Raw genomic sequence first — 16,993 nt, 5'->3', positions numbered from 1 at the left:
GCCGTGGAGTCTGGGGAAGTGGAGGTGATTAACTTTCCCAATTAAGAAAAGCGTACTCCATCGGGGTAAATGTGGCTGAGCTTAGACTCCCACGCACCGCCACATATTTCGGGGCTGGTGACGCCGATGAGGTGAGAGTCGGTGACAGTCACCGTCATCTCCCTCCCGATATTCACCTTACTACTTAGTACCTCATCCTCTTTTCTACCCCCGGCCGCTGTTGCCTGCTTCTCACTCACTTACAAGGACCTTTCTTGAATCGATTGTCTTCTAATTTTCATCTATATTGGTCTTATAAGGGCAGAGCTGGCCCGGTCTCCTCTCTAGTCCGGTTGACCCCACTCCAACGTTACTTCCTCGTGGTATATCACCGCTATAACCTCAACTACAACTACCTCTCCCGACATGCCTGGTCCACCACCACCACCACCTCCTCCTCCATTGCCTGGGGCAGGAGGTGGCCCCCCGCCTCCACCTCCCCCGCCGCCTGGAGGAGGCATTGGTGCATCAAATTTACCTGCGCGACCGCCGCCTTCGGCTGCCAAGGGTCGGGTAAGCTCTTTCTAGTATTTGCTTCCTTCCCAATGTTTGGATACTCTTTACCGACACGCGTTCTACTTACTCTTTAAATATCTCTCCTCATCTCTAAAGCTTCCGCATTGCTTGAAAAAGTATACTCTAACATTTCCAACAGGGTGCTCTATTATCCGACATCAATAAAGGCACGAGGCTCAAAAAGGCGGTGACAAATGATCGTTCTGCGCCAGTTGTAGGGAAATCATCTGCCGGGTCAGGAGGACCACCGATAGGAGGAGCTCCACCAGTGCCGGGACTAGGGAAGCCGCCAGGGGGGCTGGCGCCTCCGGTACCAGGGAGCGCAAACCGAGCAAGAAGCAATAGCGACATTGGCCAAGGAGGCGGAGCAGACGCGGGAGGACTGCCGGCCGCACCGCAACTAGGTGGCTTATTCGCTGGAGGCATGCCGAAGCTTCGCAAGAGAGGCGGCGTGGATACCGGTGCCAGTGGGAATTCGCCATACCTGTCAGATCCTGAAACGACGCGGAATAATGCGCCGAAACCACCTTCTGCACCCGCTCCCCCGGCGCCAAAGGTGCCCGCATTCCCTGCTGTCAATCTCCGAAAGGCATCGATGCCAGTCAATGGACCGCCAGCATCAGCTCCGCCTCCACCGCCTCCGCTTCCTTCGCAGGCGGCTTCAGACGTGACGCCTCCTCGAGCACCACCCCCGCCTCCATTAAGCAAGAAGCCCAAGCCTCCTCCACCACTCTCATCCAGGAAGCCGTCTACAACTATTCCCGCGGCCCCCAAAGCACCAGCACTAAGACCGCCGCCAGTAGCAGCACCCTCAGCGCCGGTTATTTCTTCCGCACCACCTCCGCCAGCACCCCCACCGCCCCCACCTTCAGCGTCTCCCAGAGTGCCTGCGCCAGTACCGCCAACCCGTTCAACATCTACTCCCCCTCCTCCACCGGCACCGCCGGGCCCTCCACCAATGGCAAATGGCGCATCACTAGCAATGCAAGCCGCTCAAAATGCGTTCAGGTCTACGCCTTCGCCTTCAGCACCTCCTCCGCCTCCTCCGCCGGTGCCTGCGCCTTCACCACCTGCTCCTCCCCCACCGCCCCCTCCAGTTGCGCCACCTTCTCGACCTCCTGCACAGCCGGTTCGGTCTTTGCTTGATCCGGCAAGCTTTACCTTGTCCAATGGTGGCACAAAAGCCCACAGTCCAATTGGTGGTGGTAGTTCAGGCGGTCGATCTAGCGTTTCACGCATCCAGGATAGTCGATGGAAATTTAAGGATGAGAGCCAGCTTCCCAAGCCACGCGAATTCACGGGAGGTCCGAAACGATACCGGGCAGGAAGAGGCAGTAGTGTTCCTCTGGACTTGAGTGCCTTGGAATAGAGGGGAATTATCCTTCAATCTCGATAGCGGGGAGGTCGATGAGGGACAAGTAGAAGACGACATGGAAGAAGGGAGACGTACGCATTCGTTGAATTGCATTGCAGGCGTTTTGTGGAAGGAACTCTGTCTGACAGCTTTTAAGATTTGCTTTTCATTCTTCTTTTTCGTCTCCTACCGCATTTTCAACCATTCGCTTTCGTGTCCCTTGATGTCTTCTGGTGTCTAGATATCAGTGACCCGGCGTCTGTCGGGTCGAGGGTTGGCACGGTGGATGAAAACCCCTCCGTGCGCGTAAAGAGGATTCCCGCTGTGGCTATATCGTATTATATCATATTGAGCGAGTTTATTATATTTAGCGTTGACAGATGAGGTGTGATTAATATTGAGTATCTCTGCGAATGCTAAACACATACGTGAGCTTGTGGTAAGAAGACGTTTGATCAGACGATTGACTAAAGTAAAATAAAGATTTTCCAACGCCGATGCCATGCAAATACAATGCTTTCACGCATCTTTTCCCGCTCAGAGCAGACAACAGTCAAATTCAAGTGATATGTTCTCGTCACAAATGGACGCCCTCTTCTTCATTGTCATCCCCGCCAGCGGCTTCGAGCTGCTCCATAAGTCTTCTCTGCAGCTCTGCATCTGTCAATCTGCCTCCAGTATTTGGGCCGCTGCTCGCCGCTGCTTCGAGATCATTCTCTCGTCCTGCTGCTGAATCTGCGCCATTCAGATGCCCTCCTGGTCCAGTCTCAGCTCCCTGCTCGCCAGGCTCCAAGGCCTCACGCGCAAGTTCCTGCTCTTCCTCCTCAGACTCGCCCCATCTGAAGCCCCTCCTCTCTACTTCCTGTCGTAATAAATCGATCCGCGTCTCCATGCGCGCAATAACTTCCTCGTTTTCCCGAATCGCATCCCCGCAGTCCGTGTCTCCGTCCTGTGCGTAGGGGAGGAGCTGCTCATTGGACCGGACAAGATGCGAAATGGAATTACGTAATTCTGCTGCCTTGGCGTGTAAATTGCCCAAAGGTAGATCTGCAATCGCGAGGGCAAACGCAGCGGGCGTTATGGGAGAGGTTGTTGATGACATTCTGAGTGGTGATTGCTTTCTCGTTTATCCAGTTGCTCCAAGATAGAGGAGAATTTGTACAAGAAATAATGTAGAGGTTATATTGAAGTTGAACGCAATAGGCAGTTACAGCTGCCCATGCCATCGGAACGGCGAAACCATCCCACCATGTGGTCCGTGCGCGAGAAGGGAAACCTCCGACCCGCCGATGTTGATGATTATCGTGACTGCCAGGTTGGAACATTTTATAGACAATCATTGTTCGCTCATCAAGGTCCCTCGGGTTACAAGCCTGCGGGCAATTCTCCGGAGATGAAGAATGCGTGGTTGATAGCCCTTCGCGTGCCGTGCGGTGGGCTGAGCCGGGGCGCAGGCGCCGCTGCCGCTGGTGTTGCGCGGCGAACGGCATTTGATGCTCACATAGGCAACGGCGTGCGCAGGACGACGGCTGGGTCAACCTCACCCTCATTATTTCGTCTTCTACGACCTTATTCCATCTCAACTAGACGTGTACCATTTTCAGCACCCTCGTCGGCATCTAGAATCAGCGCCAGCTTCAACGCATCATACCCATGGACACAGAAATTCACACCCGTCTCGAAATATGTTGCCTGTTTTACGAGTACAACTCCCGCGGCATATGCACGCAAGTCTCGAGCGCCGAAGCCACAGAAAAACCAGGCATCGCAGACACCGCAACAGCCTCTCTATGAGCACGACGGCGAAGGTATACGCTTCCGAGAAAAGGACCTCACGCAAAAAGAAGTGGAAGCCATTGTCGGCCCACATGTCGACGCAGACATGGCAAATCGGTTGCTTCGCACGCTGCACGAGTGCCGACTGACTGGAACTCTGGACGAGCTTGACTCTATGCCAGTCGCGACGGCGTATAATCGAAACGTTATCCAGAACGCGCTTGCTTGGCTACGGAGAAACTACCCTGTCGACGAAGAAGCGGCAGTGAGGGCCCGCGCGGAGCAAGAAGCTCAGGCGTACGAGGAAAAGCTCAGAGCTGATGCGGAGCGACTGGGTCTGTATAGACCCGAGGAGGGAAGCAAAAAGTCAAAGAGTCCGAGCGTCTACGGCTCGAGCGGCATTGATGCCCTTCATGAACATTACGAGAAGCAGCCGGCCAAGGAGTACAATTGGAAGTCTCAGGCGCAAGAAGTTTCAGAGAATACTGGCACACTCGAAAAATTTGGCCGTAATGCAAAGTTGGGTATGTATACACGAATCTTTTCCCGCTGGAGGGAAAATCCGCATGAATCGCAAATAAAGAAGAAAGATTATTAATGCGAAGTACAGCGAAGAGGGAACCTTCTGAGCGGATGAAATATTACATGGAGAGGGCAATGATTTCCAAAGACGAAGCTGCCCCGGAAATGAGCAAGGTGCGGCGTCTATTATACCCGTCCCCAACGCTATTAATCTGTTTCTAAACTATCAATCGCTAACTCATAGTAGTTTCAACGTCTCTGGCCATCTGCTCTCCTTACGGTTGCTGTCGTTAGTCTAGCGTATCTCTTTTCCCTGTACTATTCCCCGCCTGCGCGGTCTGCACGACTCTGGCCGGACATGCCCCCGGCCGCTGCAACCATTTTTGGAATCATCCTCGCCAACACGACCATTTTTGCGCTTTGGCGTGTTCCTCCCGCGTGGAGGTTCTTGAACAGATACTTTCTCAGCGTACCAGGCTGGCCAGTTGCTGCCAGCACGCTGGGAAATGTCTTTAGTCATCAGCAGCTCAACCATCTTTTGACCAATATGGTTGTACTCTGGTTTATTGGAACAAGACGTAAGTAACTCTGCCAACATCTTTCTCTTTTTCGTTATGGATCTATTATCCTTGCAAAACTATTCCACTCTCTCTTTGACAAATCTACGTGCTTTGAGCAATCACGCTAATTTCAATCTTGCGAAATGATAGTCCATGACGACGTCGGCCGTGGCAATTTTCTCGCAATATACCTCTCTTCTGGCGTCTTAGCCTCCTTCTTCTCTCTATCCAGCTTCGTCCTACGTAACCGCTTCGTCACGTCGTCTCTGGGCGCGAGTGGTGCTATTGCAGGCGTGTTAGCCGCCTGGTGTGCTATCAACTCTGAGTACGTTCCCCAGCCCATTTCATGTTTGCGCAACCAAAAATCCCACTAATGCAACTCGCGCAATGCAGCAAACAATTCTCCATCATCTTCATCCCGCCAGACTGGATCCCCCCGCTCTCCAGCACACTTATCCTCTCGTGTTTCATCGCAGTCGAGTTGCTCGGCATTGCTCGCGGCTGGAGTAAAATAGACCATTTTGCCCATTTGGGCGGATACATTGCTGGTCTTAGCAGCGCGCAGATAGTCAAAGACCGACGAAGACGAGAGCTCGAGGCGCGTCGAAAAGCGCACGAGCAAAAAGGGTGGATTGGCAAGGTCTTTAGTAAGGAGGAGTAGGTTTGTTTACCCGATGTTCATCTACTTTGCGTTTTCCCCCCATCACCTTTGTATATCAAGCCGTCTCTTTCAATGGCTCTTCTATGGTATCTACGATGGGCCCCTTTTCTTTTTCCTTTTTATTCAAATGTGTCACAAATCAGTCACTTGAAAACGTTATTGCTCATGAGACTCGATGCCCCAATGTCTGGTACTTCCGAGAGAACTACAGTAGACTGGCGCGATTACATTCTATTTTCGTTTTTACCATGCACACAGCTTCTACCTATGTAGTACCCGAAACTATTCTTCTTTAGCTTGATGTGCATGACGTGTATATATAGATTTATCATATACAGTGTGGGAAATCCAAAAGTCCCATCACTTTCATAAGTGGAGTAGATTTATTTCTATACCGGCACGGACAGGCCAAATATGTCAACATTATGTGGTTTTCTATGCAGCATCTCTCATGCATATGTCATCTGCCCCGGCGCTCAATTTCGACATAATGTCAACATTACTTTGTGTGCCATAGTACAGCTAAGCGGACAGAAGGCTACAATCTCGCACTTATATGGCACAAACGGCAGTTCTGGCAGATATCATTCAATGTTCATTCCCGCGTTGATTGGCGCAATTTACCTGCTGCACATGTACGAGACCAAAGCGTAGACAATGTTATTGCAATCTCAAAAGAGGCAATGCATAAGGGATATTTTCATTTTCAACAAGAAAAGAAGTCCTACCCTTGGAACCCAGAAAAAGCAAAACTCCTTATAGTGCTTCTGCTTCTGTGTTGCTTTGTTCCCTCAGAGAGAAAAAAGAGCACATTATATCTGCCGAAAGGCTGTAGTTCCCTACTAGGGGAGGATAGAGAGAGAGAGAGAGAGAGAGAGAGAGAGAGAGAGAGAGAGAGAGAGAGAAAAGGTATGTGCAAGTGCGTGTGTGCGTGGAACACGGGGAGAGAAACGACCTATAAATCCAAAAGATCATCATCATCGTCCCAGCCGCCTTTTCTTCTCGTAATCACAATCTTTTCCTCCTCCTTGTGCTCCGACACCGCGTTCAAGATATCCTTGAGTTGATCCTCTGTGACCTTTGAACGAAGCTGACCCGACCTTGCCAGCATGATTAATCGGTTTTCCACATCAGTCGCGCGCGATTCTTTGACCAGTCTGATACGTCCGAGACGATCGGCCGCTTCGGGAGTCAGGATTTGCGAAATGATAGACTGTCGTGCTTCGGCTGTTTTATTTGAATGTTCCATTGTATTAGTTATCGATGTTTTTACGTATTACGGGCTGCATTTCACTTCATCGCAATAGGATGCGGATGAATTTGGGGACAAATGCGAGATACGGAGTATGGATATGCTTGGATGTTCAGATGCTGTTCAATTACACACCTTCTTGCTGTCTGTTTTGAGTTTAATATCATCGCATACATTAGCCAACAGATTATCTTTCACCCCCATCGCGGATAAGATATAATGGTTGGGAGAATAGCTTACTGTCTTGCGGCTGCGGCCTCACCACCACGGTCTCCTGCACCGCCGCCCATACCGGCACCAGACTGCTGTTGCAGTTGGGCAAGTCGCGCCTTGCGAAGCTACAGTAGCGGGGAAACAAAGTCAGCTTTCTGTAGTGTATATGGACCGTTGACACAGAGGTGGAATTAAGCAGCTAATAGCATTCGGGAAGAAAATGCATAATGGAGGTAAGTCAGTTTACCTGTTCAAGCTCTGCGTCCGCCATGATTCCAAAATCTTGAGGATTGAAAAGGTAGTGTGATTGTGTTATTATTCGATTACTGCTGTTAACTATTTCGTGAGGGTCTCGATCTCGGGTTGGTGGGGCGCGGCCTCGTCTCCCCGGGTAATATTAATTGGAGCTGGTTGCTGCCAAATATCTCTTGGCCGTTACGCGGGGCTGTTTACGAACAATATCCATAAAATTCATGAAATGATTGGCATCGTCCATTCATAGTGTGAAATAATCTGTGTGAAAAAAATCTATGCAAATTGAAACTCTGATATATAAATCGCTGTGCATGCTGCTTCTGCAAGTCTATACGTCAATTAACAAACAGCTATCTACGCTACCAAATCCCGCCGCGACACCACCTTCTTCACTTTCTCGACCCTTGGTCCGAAGCAACTGACCTGCTTCTTCATTTTCCAACAGCGTAGGGCTGTTCTCGCCTTTTCTCCATAGACAAGCACCATATATTCCCAGTTCTCCAATAATCTGTCCTCTTTGCACCTCGCCGTTTCGCAAAATGGCATTCTCTTGGGCAGGAGGCTCAATTAGCTCCATAAGGATATATCCCTTCCAGTGCGACTCTGGGAGACTCTTGAGAAATTTCGGTATGGCTGCTCGATATATATTGTTTCCGCCTCCCTCACGTTGAGGCTTCAAAACATATCCATTCGACTTGCCCTCGTCTGTAGCAATTGCCCGGGCTTCACGGCCCGCGTTCGTGTCATCGATAGGGTATATGTTTGTAAATGTCTGATGGACACGATCTGCAACAGCAGGGTCTTTGAGGAACCGAGAGAGATGCGGTGATGAAGGAGTAGCGAGGACTTGTTGGATTTTCTTGGATCCAGCAAGATGCGTGAGAATGGTAGGGCACTTGATGGCGCAGGACCGTTCAACCTGATGCCGTGCCGTCCATGCAGTCTCGTCGGGGTAGTCGGAGAGGGCATATCCTGCCCGGAAGTAGACGACGCTGACCTCGTAGACAGATTCGGGCGAGTGAGGCGGCGTGTAGAGCAACGGTCGTGAGGAGTGCGTGTTGTCAATGGAAGTATTCAGGAGGATTGACGAAAAGGGGACTCGGAACGTAGGGATAGAGTGGGTTACTTGAAGGGTATATTCCAACGGACGTTGATCAAAGACATTTCGTTCAGGGTCTTGAACAAGAAAGATTATGCATTTCTGGTTGGATGTCTTTGACGGCCCATAATGATCATGTGCAGCTGCCAGACCAGAGGAAAGGGAGGAGATGGTGTGGTTAGGCGTCAAGGACGAAGTATTTATAAGATTTGAAGCGGTTCCAGAAGATGATGATGGGGTTGGGGGGTAGCAAGATGTATTGTAAAGGTATCTGTGTAGAAGAAGATCAGCTATAGAAAAGACACAGGCTGGTAAAAGCAGTGGTGAGCCACATACCGATGCAAGTCTCCGACTTTCTCAGACAATCCTCCGAATGACGAAGCTATAGTGTTGAACTCGACTTGTTTGACCTCCGGCTTTGCAGAGGGATTCGAAGGCTCAACATGTACTAGGTAGTCTGATCGGAACAGACCAAGAGAAAGGTCCTAAGGGTACTCAGCCAGGTCTTAACTATTGCTGCGGATCTCCAGCGAGAGATTTACCTGTGTATATCCTTCCTCTTTGACAGCTAGGTGAACCTTCCAGAGCTTAGCAATGAAATCATCTACTTCGGCAAGCCTAAAGTAGACATATTAGCTAGCTCATGCATATTTCGATTTTGAATATAGTGAGAATAAATATGACTTTTGTGTAGTTCTGTTATGGAGAGACCAACTCTTCTACAATGTCTTTAAGCCACTCCTCGTCATTGGCAATGCTTGCATACAATTCATTGTACGCTTTCTGAATCGCCTTGGCCTCATCGAAGCACGCACGGGGGAAGAGACTAGGGAAGAGTGTGACGGGAGCTGTCGTAGCAAGAACTCCGGCAGGGTCGGACTCTGGTGGCACAAAGGACGGCTGGGGACGAACAGCAAGACCGTGAGCAATGGAGTAGTCTTTGATGCTTGTAATCAGGTGGTCGAACTGCGCCTTGGTCAAGTCGGGCGGATATTTGGGGTAAATGGAGGCTGCCATGGTGGGGCAGTGGCCGAAGGGGAGGGGTATGTTTTTGACGAAGTATCTATGACGGTCAGAATAAGGCGCCTGGGAAATGCCCACGTTGGCTTTACAGACCTTGAGGCTGGAAATTGAGCGTCAAATTCGGCCTGCTGAGGGAAAGACTGACTGAGTAATGAAGGACTGCGTTGTCAGAAAAGAATCGGAGTGTGATTTGAGATTAGCTTCCAGTCCATAAGGGTCCCCACTGTCCCCCGTCGCTTGACGATGAGCTAATTGTGCAACTCGATAACGAGCTGCTTTGTTATCAGAGACTAACTTAGTTATAGGTAAGCCATGACTAAGGATTCTCAGGGACAATAGCATAAAATTGTGTAAAAACAACAAACCACAATACAATGGCCTTGGGGACTTCTGCTCTTTCAATTGATATGAGCTTTACTTATCAGATGCTACCCCGTCGTTGACAAGATCTCTTTTCAAGAATGAGGTTTAGTTACTTGGTAGAATCCAAGCGGGCATCCAGTGAGGGACCAGCACTACAGTATAACTATCGGCGCAATCTCATCTATCCGTAGATAATGCGTTTAGATAAGCTTTGCAGATAAATCATAGTTGTACATAACTGAATTTACCCCGCGAAATGAACATTCTGAACAACAAAATACCATTCCTAACTCTCATCTCTTCTCAATTCCTTTCCGATGACCAATTATAATAATTAAATCAAAAAGGAAATTTGAAGCTAAAGAAAACAGAGAAAACAAGATTCAGCAATCATCAGAATATTATTTGAATCAAAAAAACATTATGGCGCCCCGCGCTCCTCCAGCCTACGACCCTATTCCACTGAACAAGCCTCTCTACAAGGCCATTGCAGATACGGGATCGGTCTCTGGCGCGCGTAAATTGGTCAATTCATTTAATCTCCCTATCCGGAGCGGGCGAGCATGGGAAGTTCGTGCAGGCCAAGTATGTCGCATTATCACTCCTGAGGGGCCGCAGGTTGGAGACCTGAATATCTGGAATCGACACAATCCACGCGAACGATTTTGGGCAGCCCGCACGCGGCAATTGCAGCAAAGCCATGTAAAATTGTTTGACCGGCTGTGGAGCTGCCTGCCATTTTTGCGGCCGTTGGTTACGGTTACTGCTGTAAGTGATTCCTCTTCCTATCATTTACTTTCCAGTCATTCGTCATCCAAGCTTTAGTTTAGCCTCCACCTGTTTCCTATTATATGAGATTTATTATTTCAAATTTTCGAAATTTGTATCAGTTATTCAGCATCAACATGAAGCTACACAGTTCTCTCTACTCTGAATTTACGGTTTTTTTTTTTTTTTTTTTTTTCTTAATATTGAAAACAAGTGGGTGGTTCAAAGGATGTTGGATAGAAACAAGAAATCCTAGAACTTCGAGGAGCAACGCAAAAAAGGGGAAAGCGATGCACTGACTAACCTGGTTTATACCACAGGATTCTCTCTCAAATTACGGCGTCGACGAAGCCGGAGGGCGGGTCCACGATCTGCTTGGGACGAGATGCGATCCTTACGTCAACCAGCTAATCAGTGGTACCTCATTCGATTTCCAATGCCACTCAAACCTCACTCGTGCCGTGCTTCCATACGGCCTGTCCGAGTCTGATGTGCATGATGTTTTGAATGTGTTCCAAGTGGCGGGCTTGGACGAATCTGGAAGATATTTTATGTAAGACCATTTCCCTTGAATTTCTTACTCATTACGGTATCATCCTTGAATTCTGTTACGTTCACAAATCCAATGTATACCTAGCATTGTTCCATAATTATCCAGGAATCCATATTGATACGTACCATTCATAGGCAACCATGTCCTGCCAAAGCAGGCGACTACTGGGAATTCTTTGCCGAAACAGACGTGCTTTGTGCGCTATCGACCTGCCCCGGCGGTGATCTGTCCCAGTGGGGCTGGGGCGAAGGCGCAGAAGGCTCCGGCACGGATATGCTATCATGCTGCCGTCCACTGGCCGTGGAGGTTTATGAATTGATGAACAGAGAGGAGCTGCTTAAAGATTGGAAAGAACCATTGCCGGCTGCGTACAGGGGGATACATGGGCTGGTGCTTGATCCTAACAGTTCTCGAGTCTGAAGAATGGGGGTACCGCTCGTCAGGGCCTATTCCGAGTGGAGTTGAAGGAGTCAAAAAGTCCGAAACCGAAAGGTGAAAAGGTGTCACCGTGTAGAGGTTTAGCATATACGCATGTCTTTAGCGGTATCCATTTTGCATAGAAATTAAGAATAGAAAACCCAGTGGATAGAATATTTTTACCACGCTGTTTGATACTGTGAGGACTTCGGTGCATTGCTGGCAGGATTATAGTCATTCAACACTATATATTTCACTTATCTCCATGGAAAAAAGAAATGATAGACGGATAGCTTTTACATTTAAATAGTCAGTGAATAGCTTCTGCCATTGGACTACTTCAACTAAGGCAACTTGCAAATGACCCACGTTTCGCCAGTCAATGTGTGAGTTACAAGATGATAGATGGATTTTTAGCATGCAAATATGTCGGCGAATATTGAAGAAATTGGACAATATTTCTTTGCAGAACAGGTTCAATGATTGAGTAGAGTTCTCGCTGTGTAATAGAGGGCCAGAAAAAAAAAGAGACGGTCGTTAAAATTTGGTCTTCCCTGTAGTTACGCGTGCTGCTGTCAAGTTGCTTTGCTTCTTCCACCAGGCGCGCTAGCAGATGACAAGTAACAATAGGCAAGCACACAGCTGCAAGGAATGGGCACCGGCACAACAGTTTAAGGTCAATTAATGAATGTTGGAAGGTAATCAGCGTAAGACATAAGACACCTGAGCCCTATATTAATGTCGCGAGAGATTGGTTTTCTGTTGCATTTGCCCCCTTTATAAAATGCACCATTGAAAATTGGGTATGACAATCGATTCTCGTCCCCATCTGAGTAATTTCTGGAAATTCGAAATTTGATGTCGTCGGATAAATCTTTTGGCATTGAATGGGAATACTCGTTTTCTGTTTGCAATGATAAGCGGAGAAAAAGACAAGCAATTCATGCAGCATACCACCTCTCTTCTCGCCTGCCACTTCAAGAATCATTGCAAACGTCACTGCGTTGTAGATATCATCTATCGTGTACCCTCTTTGACCTGCTGGTTTAGCTGTCAGCTTTGACATTTAGACATCAACATATTTCAATTCAAGACTGACCAGCTATCTACTTGTGCAACACAGCCCAGCATTTCCATGGACCACGAGGAAAAAGAATCAGTTCACGGAAGATGAGAGCTTTTGTTGCAATGCATGGCCAATATTTATGCTTCCAATAGTCTGCAGCACTTTGGTATCAGCCTATTGCATTATTCATTTCCCCTTTGCAATTGCAGATATCTGCAGAAAAAAAGAAATTAAACATAAACCTGGCCAGGCTATACATACCTAGCTTCACAAAAGCTCCGTACGGAGCCAAATTGGACTCAGAGAGCTGCGTTTCATTTTGGCTAATAGTCAGACACGTAATGCTTTTGGGTGAGACATCAACTTAAACCGACTTGGATCAGTGTTAGGGTTTTGTTAAGAATGACAAGGTGTGATATTAGATTACTATGCGATGAGAGACTTGTACTCCAAGTAATGAGTCGCGTCAAAGTTCTCCGTAAAGGTCCTTCATGAAGATCCAGATTAGATTTCCATCAGATGTTAAGCGTTTATAGATGCGCGGTTGCCACTGTGCCATTCCGATTTCAAAAAATTGAGCCTGTGTTATGGACAGTTAGTCGTATTGCTTCAACTTTGAGCGCACTCTCAGCTTATGCGTTCGTAAGGTGCCCCGCCTGGTTGAAGGGAAGAATTGAAGACTTCTTTGCGATCAAAGCGATCAATTGAGGCCGCAATATTTCAGTTCATAGTTTTCGACTAATAAGTAGAAGAAGCGAAAACGGTCTGGGGAATTGAGGCAAATAGAGGACATTATATATACCAAATACCTAACCCTCAGTGAAGACAAAAATGTGTGAATGAGGTAAGGCAGTAACGGCACTGAGCTTCTTCGTATCACTATGCTCCAGCTGTGACTTTATTCAGTGAATCTTGTAAGGAAGGGGAAGAAGTATACGAGCATCGTTAAAAACCTCACGATAAACGAAACAAACTTGATAAATTCGCACTAGGCCTGGATTGATAGAGAAAGAATATGGAACCTGCAATGACAGAGGAAAAGAATGCGAATTAGTACAAAGGAACGACTATTTGAGACGGCCGCGAGAAAAATGCCTTGAAGGTCTCGATATTAATTCAAATGTGGGTATCTTTTATTTATTTTTCGTCCTTCCTTTCGCAATATAGGTTTGAGTTCCCTAGGAATGGTGCGATCTTTTGGCTAACACTCGGGGAAAACACTCGGGGAAATTAAGCTGTTGCAGCTGACGGTGCTTCATGGCCCAAAGCTGGAACTGTATGGCGTGTGTTAGCGTTTAATAAAAGAGATATCAGCCATTAAATGGAAGGCAAAAAGCTTACTGCTGAGTCCATAGCCCACTGTCTCCCCCTTGATGTCGCCCCGATTGCATTCCACGCGAAGAGCAACATCCAACCCATATCGATTGTATGTGCTCGTGGCCAACCCTGCGGCGGCTGGGTGCTGAGTACCCGCATTTTCTTCACCAAGACTAAGCGGATAGTGAGCGTCCTTCTTCTCTCCGTTATTTGGATGAGTGGCAGAGTGTCCGTTGGTGGGTGGAGCAGAAGTGCCATTCGTCGCTTGAGGACTGGAATTGCTTTCGGTAATGATGGCAAAATTTCTCGACGGCATCGTGGCATGGTTACTTTTCCCAACTTGCACGCTAGGGCCTGGGACTTTGTCAAACATTTTCAACAGCGTCTCATCAGTCTCGCTGTCGAAATGATGAATTCGATTTCTTCTAGCCAACAAATTCGCAACGGCCGGCGGCGGAGGTTTGTTGGTAATGGCCGAACTAATAATGTTGACCATGTATCGGTGATCCTGCTCAACGGGTATGTTGAGAGTAGGTAGGCTATAAAATCGACCCAGCGCGGCGAGGTGAACATCACCACCTAGGATTGTCACACGAACAGAGTGCTTCTTTGAGAGCGCTTGGAACCGCAGAATGAGTTCCTTGCGCTCCTTCTTGTGCTGGTGTGCAGTATAGTGATCGTCAAGATCGTCGAGAAGGTCAACTTGGCCGTCAAACTTGTTGAACAGACCTCCCGCTAGACCGAATCGTTTGTTCAAAAAGCGAATTGGGCCTATGATGGGGGAGCTGAAAATATTCTCCAGCCATTGGAGTCGAGGGTACGCGATTGGTACGCCGAGTAGAACAATCAGGTGCTTGATCTCGCCTTGCAACTGGGAAAATTCGCGGTCCAGCCGATGGAAGATAAGGTCATAAGTCTCAGGATAATTTATCCGGTGGCGGGTGCTGCGGGCAATCAGAATCTTCTTTATCACGAAAAGCCACAGGGCATTGACACGTACCGCTCCGTTCTGGCATCAAGTCCAACAAAAGCAATGTGCTTTCCAAGTTGCATAAAGACAGACCGAGACCGTTCAGCAACATACGGGCCTGGCTTAGGGCCGATGATCCAACTATGGTGCTCCTCCTTCTCTGTCATCACGAATGCGCCTTTAGTCTGTAAAGGATCCGCTCCGGTACCCTCCAGGCCCTGGCTCTCCATGGTTTGCGGCGCGTCCGTTGTGAAGGTGGACTTTGGCGGAGGGCTATGGTGCTGAAACAACATGTAGTATCTTTTCAAAGTGTCAGCGATGACCCTCTAGGCCTGGTGTGTGAGCTTACTTGTGGGCGACTCCGCCGATGCCACGAAACACGGCGCATCTTTATCCAGTCAGTTCAATGCATGTCCTAGCTTCTTCGCAGAACATCCGAGTAACTCACTTCATGAAATGATCGGTGTAGGAGCCGAATCCATCGATAATATCTGTAGAGATTAAGTCAGTCACTGTTCGATCTCTTATGAAGATGCCAAAAATTACCGTGGTCATCCCAGATGTTAACTTGGGGGATCTGTGCATTCGCGGCCGCAAAGGGCTCGGTAGTATACCAGCGAATATAATTGTCGAAGTAATATTTATCACAATCGGCACGCATCGTCTCAGGAAATTGGTAGTCACGTCTCTTTTTGGGATTCGCAAGGTCTGTCCAGGGGCGCAGCGGACCGTCCACTCGGACACCGTCATTGTAGATTTGGTCTCCACCTCCAATCATGACATGGAAAGGAGCCTTTTCATGAAAACGGAGAACATCGTTCCAAAGCACCGGCCCAGTCCAGACATTTTCGTCTGTGCCAACAGAGAAACCATTGCAGGAGTGGAACATAATCCGCATTGATTGCTGCTGGGAAGGGACCACAAAAGTCTCTGTTGAAGGGTGGCGATTGCTGCCTCGAGTGAGGTAACGCACTCTCGAGATGGTGTAGTCCCACTGCGCCTCGAATGGCTGGATTGGGACTTCGACGGTGAAACGCCAAAAGATTTTGTCTGGGTCAGAATACAGCCTCTCCCCCGAGATGGTACGCGGCTCGGCACCTGTTGCAGTGGAAGCTCCGTCGACTCCATCAGCTTGGCCGTTGGGGAGCTCCGAATTTCCATTGACTGCCTGCTGTGGTCGAACAGGCCCGCGGAGGCTTACCCTCAATTCGGGCTGCGTCTGGGCGGGCTTCGTGACGATCAAAACACTGCCCTGCCAAACCTTAGATCCGGTCTGCGCGCCAATCATGCCCTTATAATTCAGCAATGGGCCGGCCAGCACCTGAAGCTCTTCTGAGCCAGTGGTCGTAGGAGGCACTGGCTCCTCAATATTGTTAGTGCTTCCCATGGTGTTGTCCAGTTAACCACAAGGTTTTTCACTTGAGCCGGATATCAGCAGGATATAGTCACGACACGAAAACTAGCAGTTCGGCAGCTCGATTTACGAGTCGCAAAGGGTTGAATGTCTTTGAACGCGCGCAAAGAATGTAACCGAAAGGGAGGAGAGTTAGCACAAAAGCTATTGCTAACAATGGAAGGGCCAAATGGGACTGAAAGAGAAAAAATAATCGAATGCCAGCTACAGCGGAGATCAAGAATACATGACGCACACACTTAGCCAAGACTTTTGGGGATGAGAAGCTGACAGCATTTCAAGGCGGACGGCGCAAGAACAGGTAAGTTGGTAAACTCAAGATCCAAGGGACCATGCCTACTCTTGTCCCAAACAAGCACAAGCATAACATGAAGGGCCGAGCGGGCCTCGGGCCAAATCTGACGGTTAGGCTTATTAGGGGTATCGATCCCCTGAAAGTACACTGTACGATCCACATCACCCTAGCGAGAGAGTCCATCAAGGTTACCGAGACTCCAGTGGCTGGGAACAAGCCCATAGTCGTGACGCGGACCAATGGGGCCTCCAGGATGAAGGACCTTACTGGCAGGCATAGGTAGGTCAGTAACTCTCGTTAAGGCCGCTGCAAACGGTAAGGGAGCTTCTTGTGGGACTAACACCCACATTGTCGCCCCCCACGCTGCAGGGCATCCCTTAGACTCTCACATCACTTGTGTCCTTAAATCACCTTCACCCTCATTCGCTGAAGCTGAAAACTATCCCAAGGTACGTGGGTATTTAGTAATCGGAGAATCACAATCGAGCTCTTTTGAGATGATCAGTCAACGGGGAAATTTTCTCATTGAGAGACTTATCATATAAATCCATGTTTTGAAT

The 16,993-nt window shown here is 48.6% G+C and overlaps 7 protein-coding genes across 7 annotated transcripts; 3 read left to right on the top strand and 4 right to left on the bottom strand.

Moving 5' to 3' along the window:
* The first annotated feature begins 170 nt into the window (after positions 1–170).
* Positions 171–2,369, top strand: L228DRAFT_247903 (hypothetical protein). The gene is made up of 2 exons (XM_018332745.1): positions 171–552; positions 695–2,369. The coding sequence occupies exons 1-2, from the start codon at positions 406–408 to the stop codon at positions 1,922–1,924; spliced, it is 1,377 nt and encodes a 458-aa protein (XP_018187808.1). The 5' UTR covers positions 171–405; the 3' UTR covers positions 1,925–2,369.
* On the bottom strand, positions 2,295–3,034 carry L228DRAFT_247901 (hypothetical protein). Its single transcript, XM_018332744.1, has one exon. It carries the CDS (start codon positions 3,009–3,011, stop codon positions 2,487–2,489), a length of 525 nt encoding a protein of 174 aa, XP_018187807.1. The 5' UTR covers positions 3,012–3,034; the 3' UTR covers positions 2,295–2,486.
* Positions 3,035–3,069: 35 nt separating this feature from the next.
* On the top strand, positions 3,070–5,838 carry L228DRAFT_247900 (rhomboid-domain-containing protein). The gene is made up of 5 exons (XM_018332743.1): positions 3,070–4,209; positions 4,296–4,381; positions 4,455–4,785; positions 4,918–5,092; positions 5,161–5,838. The coding sequence occupies exons 1-5, from the start codon at positions 3,159–3,161 to the stop codon at positions 5,426–5,428; spliced, it is 1,911 nt and encodes a 636-aa protein (XP_018187806.1). The 5' UTR covers positions 3,070–3,158; the 3' UTR covers positions 5,429–5,838.
* Positions 5,839–6,296: 458 nt separating this feature from the next.
* On the bottom strand, positions 6,297–6,873 carry L228DRAFT_247899 (hypothetical protein). Its single transcript, XM_018332742.1, has one exon. It carries the CDS (start codon positions 6,675–6,677, stop codon positions 6,384–6,386), a length of 294 nt encoding a protein of 97 aa, XP_018187805.1. The 5' UTR covers positions 6,678–6,873; the 3' UTR covers positions 6,297–6,383.
* A 504-nt stretch (positions 6,874–7,377) lies between these two features.
* L228DRAFT_221059 (glutathione synthetase-like protein) lies at positions 7,378–9,491 on the bottom strand. Its single transcript, XM_018330259.1, has 5 exons — positions 9,364–9,491; positions 8,963–9,310; positions 8,790–8,865; positions 8,584–8,732; positions 7,378–8,518 (listed from the first exon to the last, which is right to left on the bottom strand). Exons 2-5 carry the CDS (start codon positions 9,262–9,264, stop codon positions 7,477–7,479), a joined length of 1,569 nt encoding a protein of 522 aa, XP_018187804.1. The 5' UTR covers positions 9,265–9,310; positions 9,364–9,491; the 3' UTR covers positions 7,378–7,476.
* A 512-nt stretch (positions 9,492–10,003) lies between these two features.
* On the top strand, positions 10,004–11,466 carry L228DRAFT_256119 (meiotic chromosome segregation protein). Its single transcript, XM_018333910.1, has 3 exons — positions 10,004–10,401; positions 10,722–10,954; positions 11,089–11,466. The coding sequence occupies exons 1-3, from the start codon at positions 10,057–10,059 to the stop codon at positions 11,372–11,374; spliced, it is 864 nt and encodes a 287-aa protein (XP_018187803.1). The 5' UTR covers positions 10,004–10,056; the 3' UTR covers positions 11,375–11,466.
* A 2,201-nt stretch (positions 11,467–13,667) lies between these two features.
* Positions 13,668–16,111, bottom strand: L228DRAFT_239238 (hypothetical protein; the record flags this gene model as incomplete). Its single annotated transcript, XM_018331123.1, has 6 exons — positions 13,668–13,711; positions 13,779–14,698; positions 14,755–15,024; positions 15,074–15,112; positions 15,173–15,215; positions 15,271–16,111. The coding sequence occupies 6 exons, from the start codon at positions 16,109–16,111 to the stop codon at positions 13,668–13,670; spliced, it is 2,157 nt and encodes a 718-aa protein (XP_018187802.1).
* Positions 16,112–16,993: the final 882 nt, after the last annotated feature.

Source organism: Xylona heveae (assembly GCF_001619985.1).
Source record: "Xylona heveae TC161 unplaced genomic scaffold L228scaffold_6, whole genome shotgun sequence".
NCBI classification, from domain to species: domain Eukaryota; kingdom Fungi; phylum Ascomycota; class Xylonomycetes; order Xylonales; family Xylonaceae; genus Xylona; species Xylona heveae.
The sequence above is the reverse complement of the archived record's forward strand: the minus strand, read 5'-3'. Positions and strand labels throughout refer to the sequence as shown.

What these genes read in the sequence shown, in the direction of transcription:
- L228DRAFT_247903 (XM_018332745.1), top strand. Translation starts at nt 406, where the DNA reads ATGCCTGGTCCACCACCACCACCACCTCCTCCTCCATTGCCTGGGGCA. An exon ending in CTTCGGCTGCCAAGGGTCGG is followed by an intron (nt 553 to 694) that starts GTAAGCTCTTTC and finishes CATTTCCAACAG; the next exon opens with GGTGCTCTATTATCCGACAT.
- L228DRAFT_247901 (XM_018332744.1), bottom strand. Translation starts at nt 3,011, where the DNA reads ATGTCATCAACAACCTCTCCCATAACGCCCGCTGCGTTTGCCCTCGCG.
- L228DRAFT_247900 (XM_018332743.1), top strand. Translation starts at nt 3,159, where the DNA reads ATGTGGTCCGTGCGCGAGAAGGGAAACCTCCGACCCGCCGATGTTGAT. An exon ending in TGGCCGTAATGCAAAGTTGG is followed by an intron (nt 4,210 to 4,295) that starts GTATGTATACAC and finishes TGCGAAGTACAG; the next exon opens with CGAAGAGGGAACCTTCTGAG. An exon ending in TGGTGTGCTATCAACTCTGA is followed by an intron (nt 5,093 to 5,160) that starts GTACGTTCCCCA and finishes CGCGCAATGCAG; the next exon opens with CAAACAATTCTCCATCATCT.
- L228DRAFT_247899 (XM_018332742.1), bottom strand. Translation starts at nt 6,677, where the DNA reads ATGGAACATTCAAATAAAACAGCCGAAGCACGACAGTCTATCATTTCG.
- L228DRAFT_221059 (XM_018330259.1), bottom strand. Translation starts at nt 9,264, where the DNA reads ATGGCAGCCTCCATTTACCCCAAATATCCGCCCGACTTGACCAAGGCG. An exon ending in CTTAAAGACATTGTAGAAGA is followed by an intron (nt 8,866 to 8,962) that starts GTTGGTCTCTCC and finishes TGTCTACTTTAG; the next exon opens with GCTTGCCGAAGTAGATGATT. An exon ending in AAAGTCGGAGACTTGCATCG is followed by an intron (nt 8,519 to 8,583) that starts GTATGTGGCTCA and finishes TCTTCTACACAG; the next exon opens with ATACCTTTACAATACATCTT.
- L228DRAFT_256119 (XM_018333910.1), top strand. Translation starts at nt 10,057, where the DNA reads ATGGCGCCCCGCGCTCCTCCAGCCTACGACCCTATTCCACTGAACAAG. An exon ending in CGTTGGTTACGGTTACTGCT is followed by an intron (nt 10,402 to 10,721) that starts GTAAGTGATTCC and finishes TTTATACCACAG; the next exon opens with GATTCTCTCTCAAATTACGG. An exon ending in GAATCTGGAAGATATTTTAT is followed by an intron (nt 10,955 to 11,088) that starts GTAAGACCATTT and finishes TACCATTCATAG; the next exon opens with GCAACCATGTCCTGCCAAAG.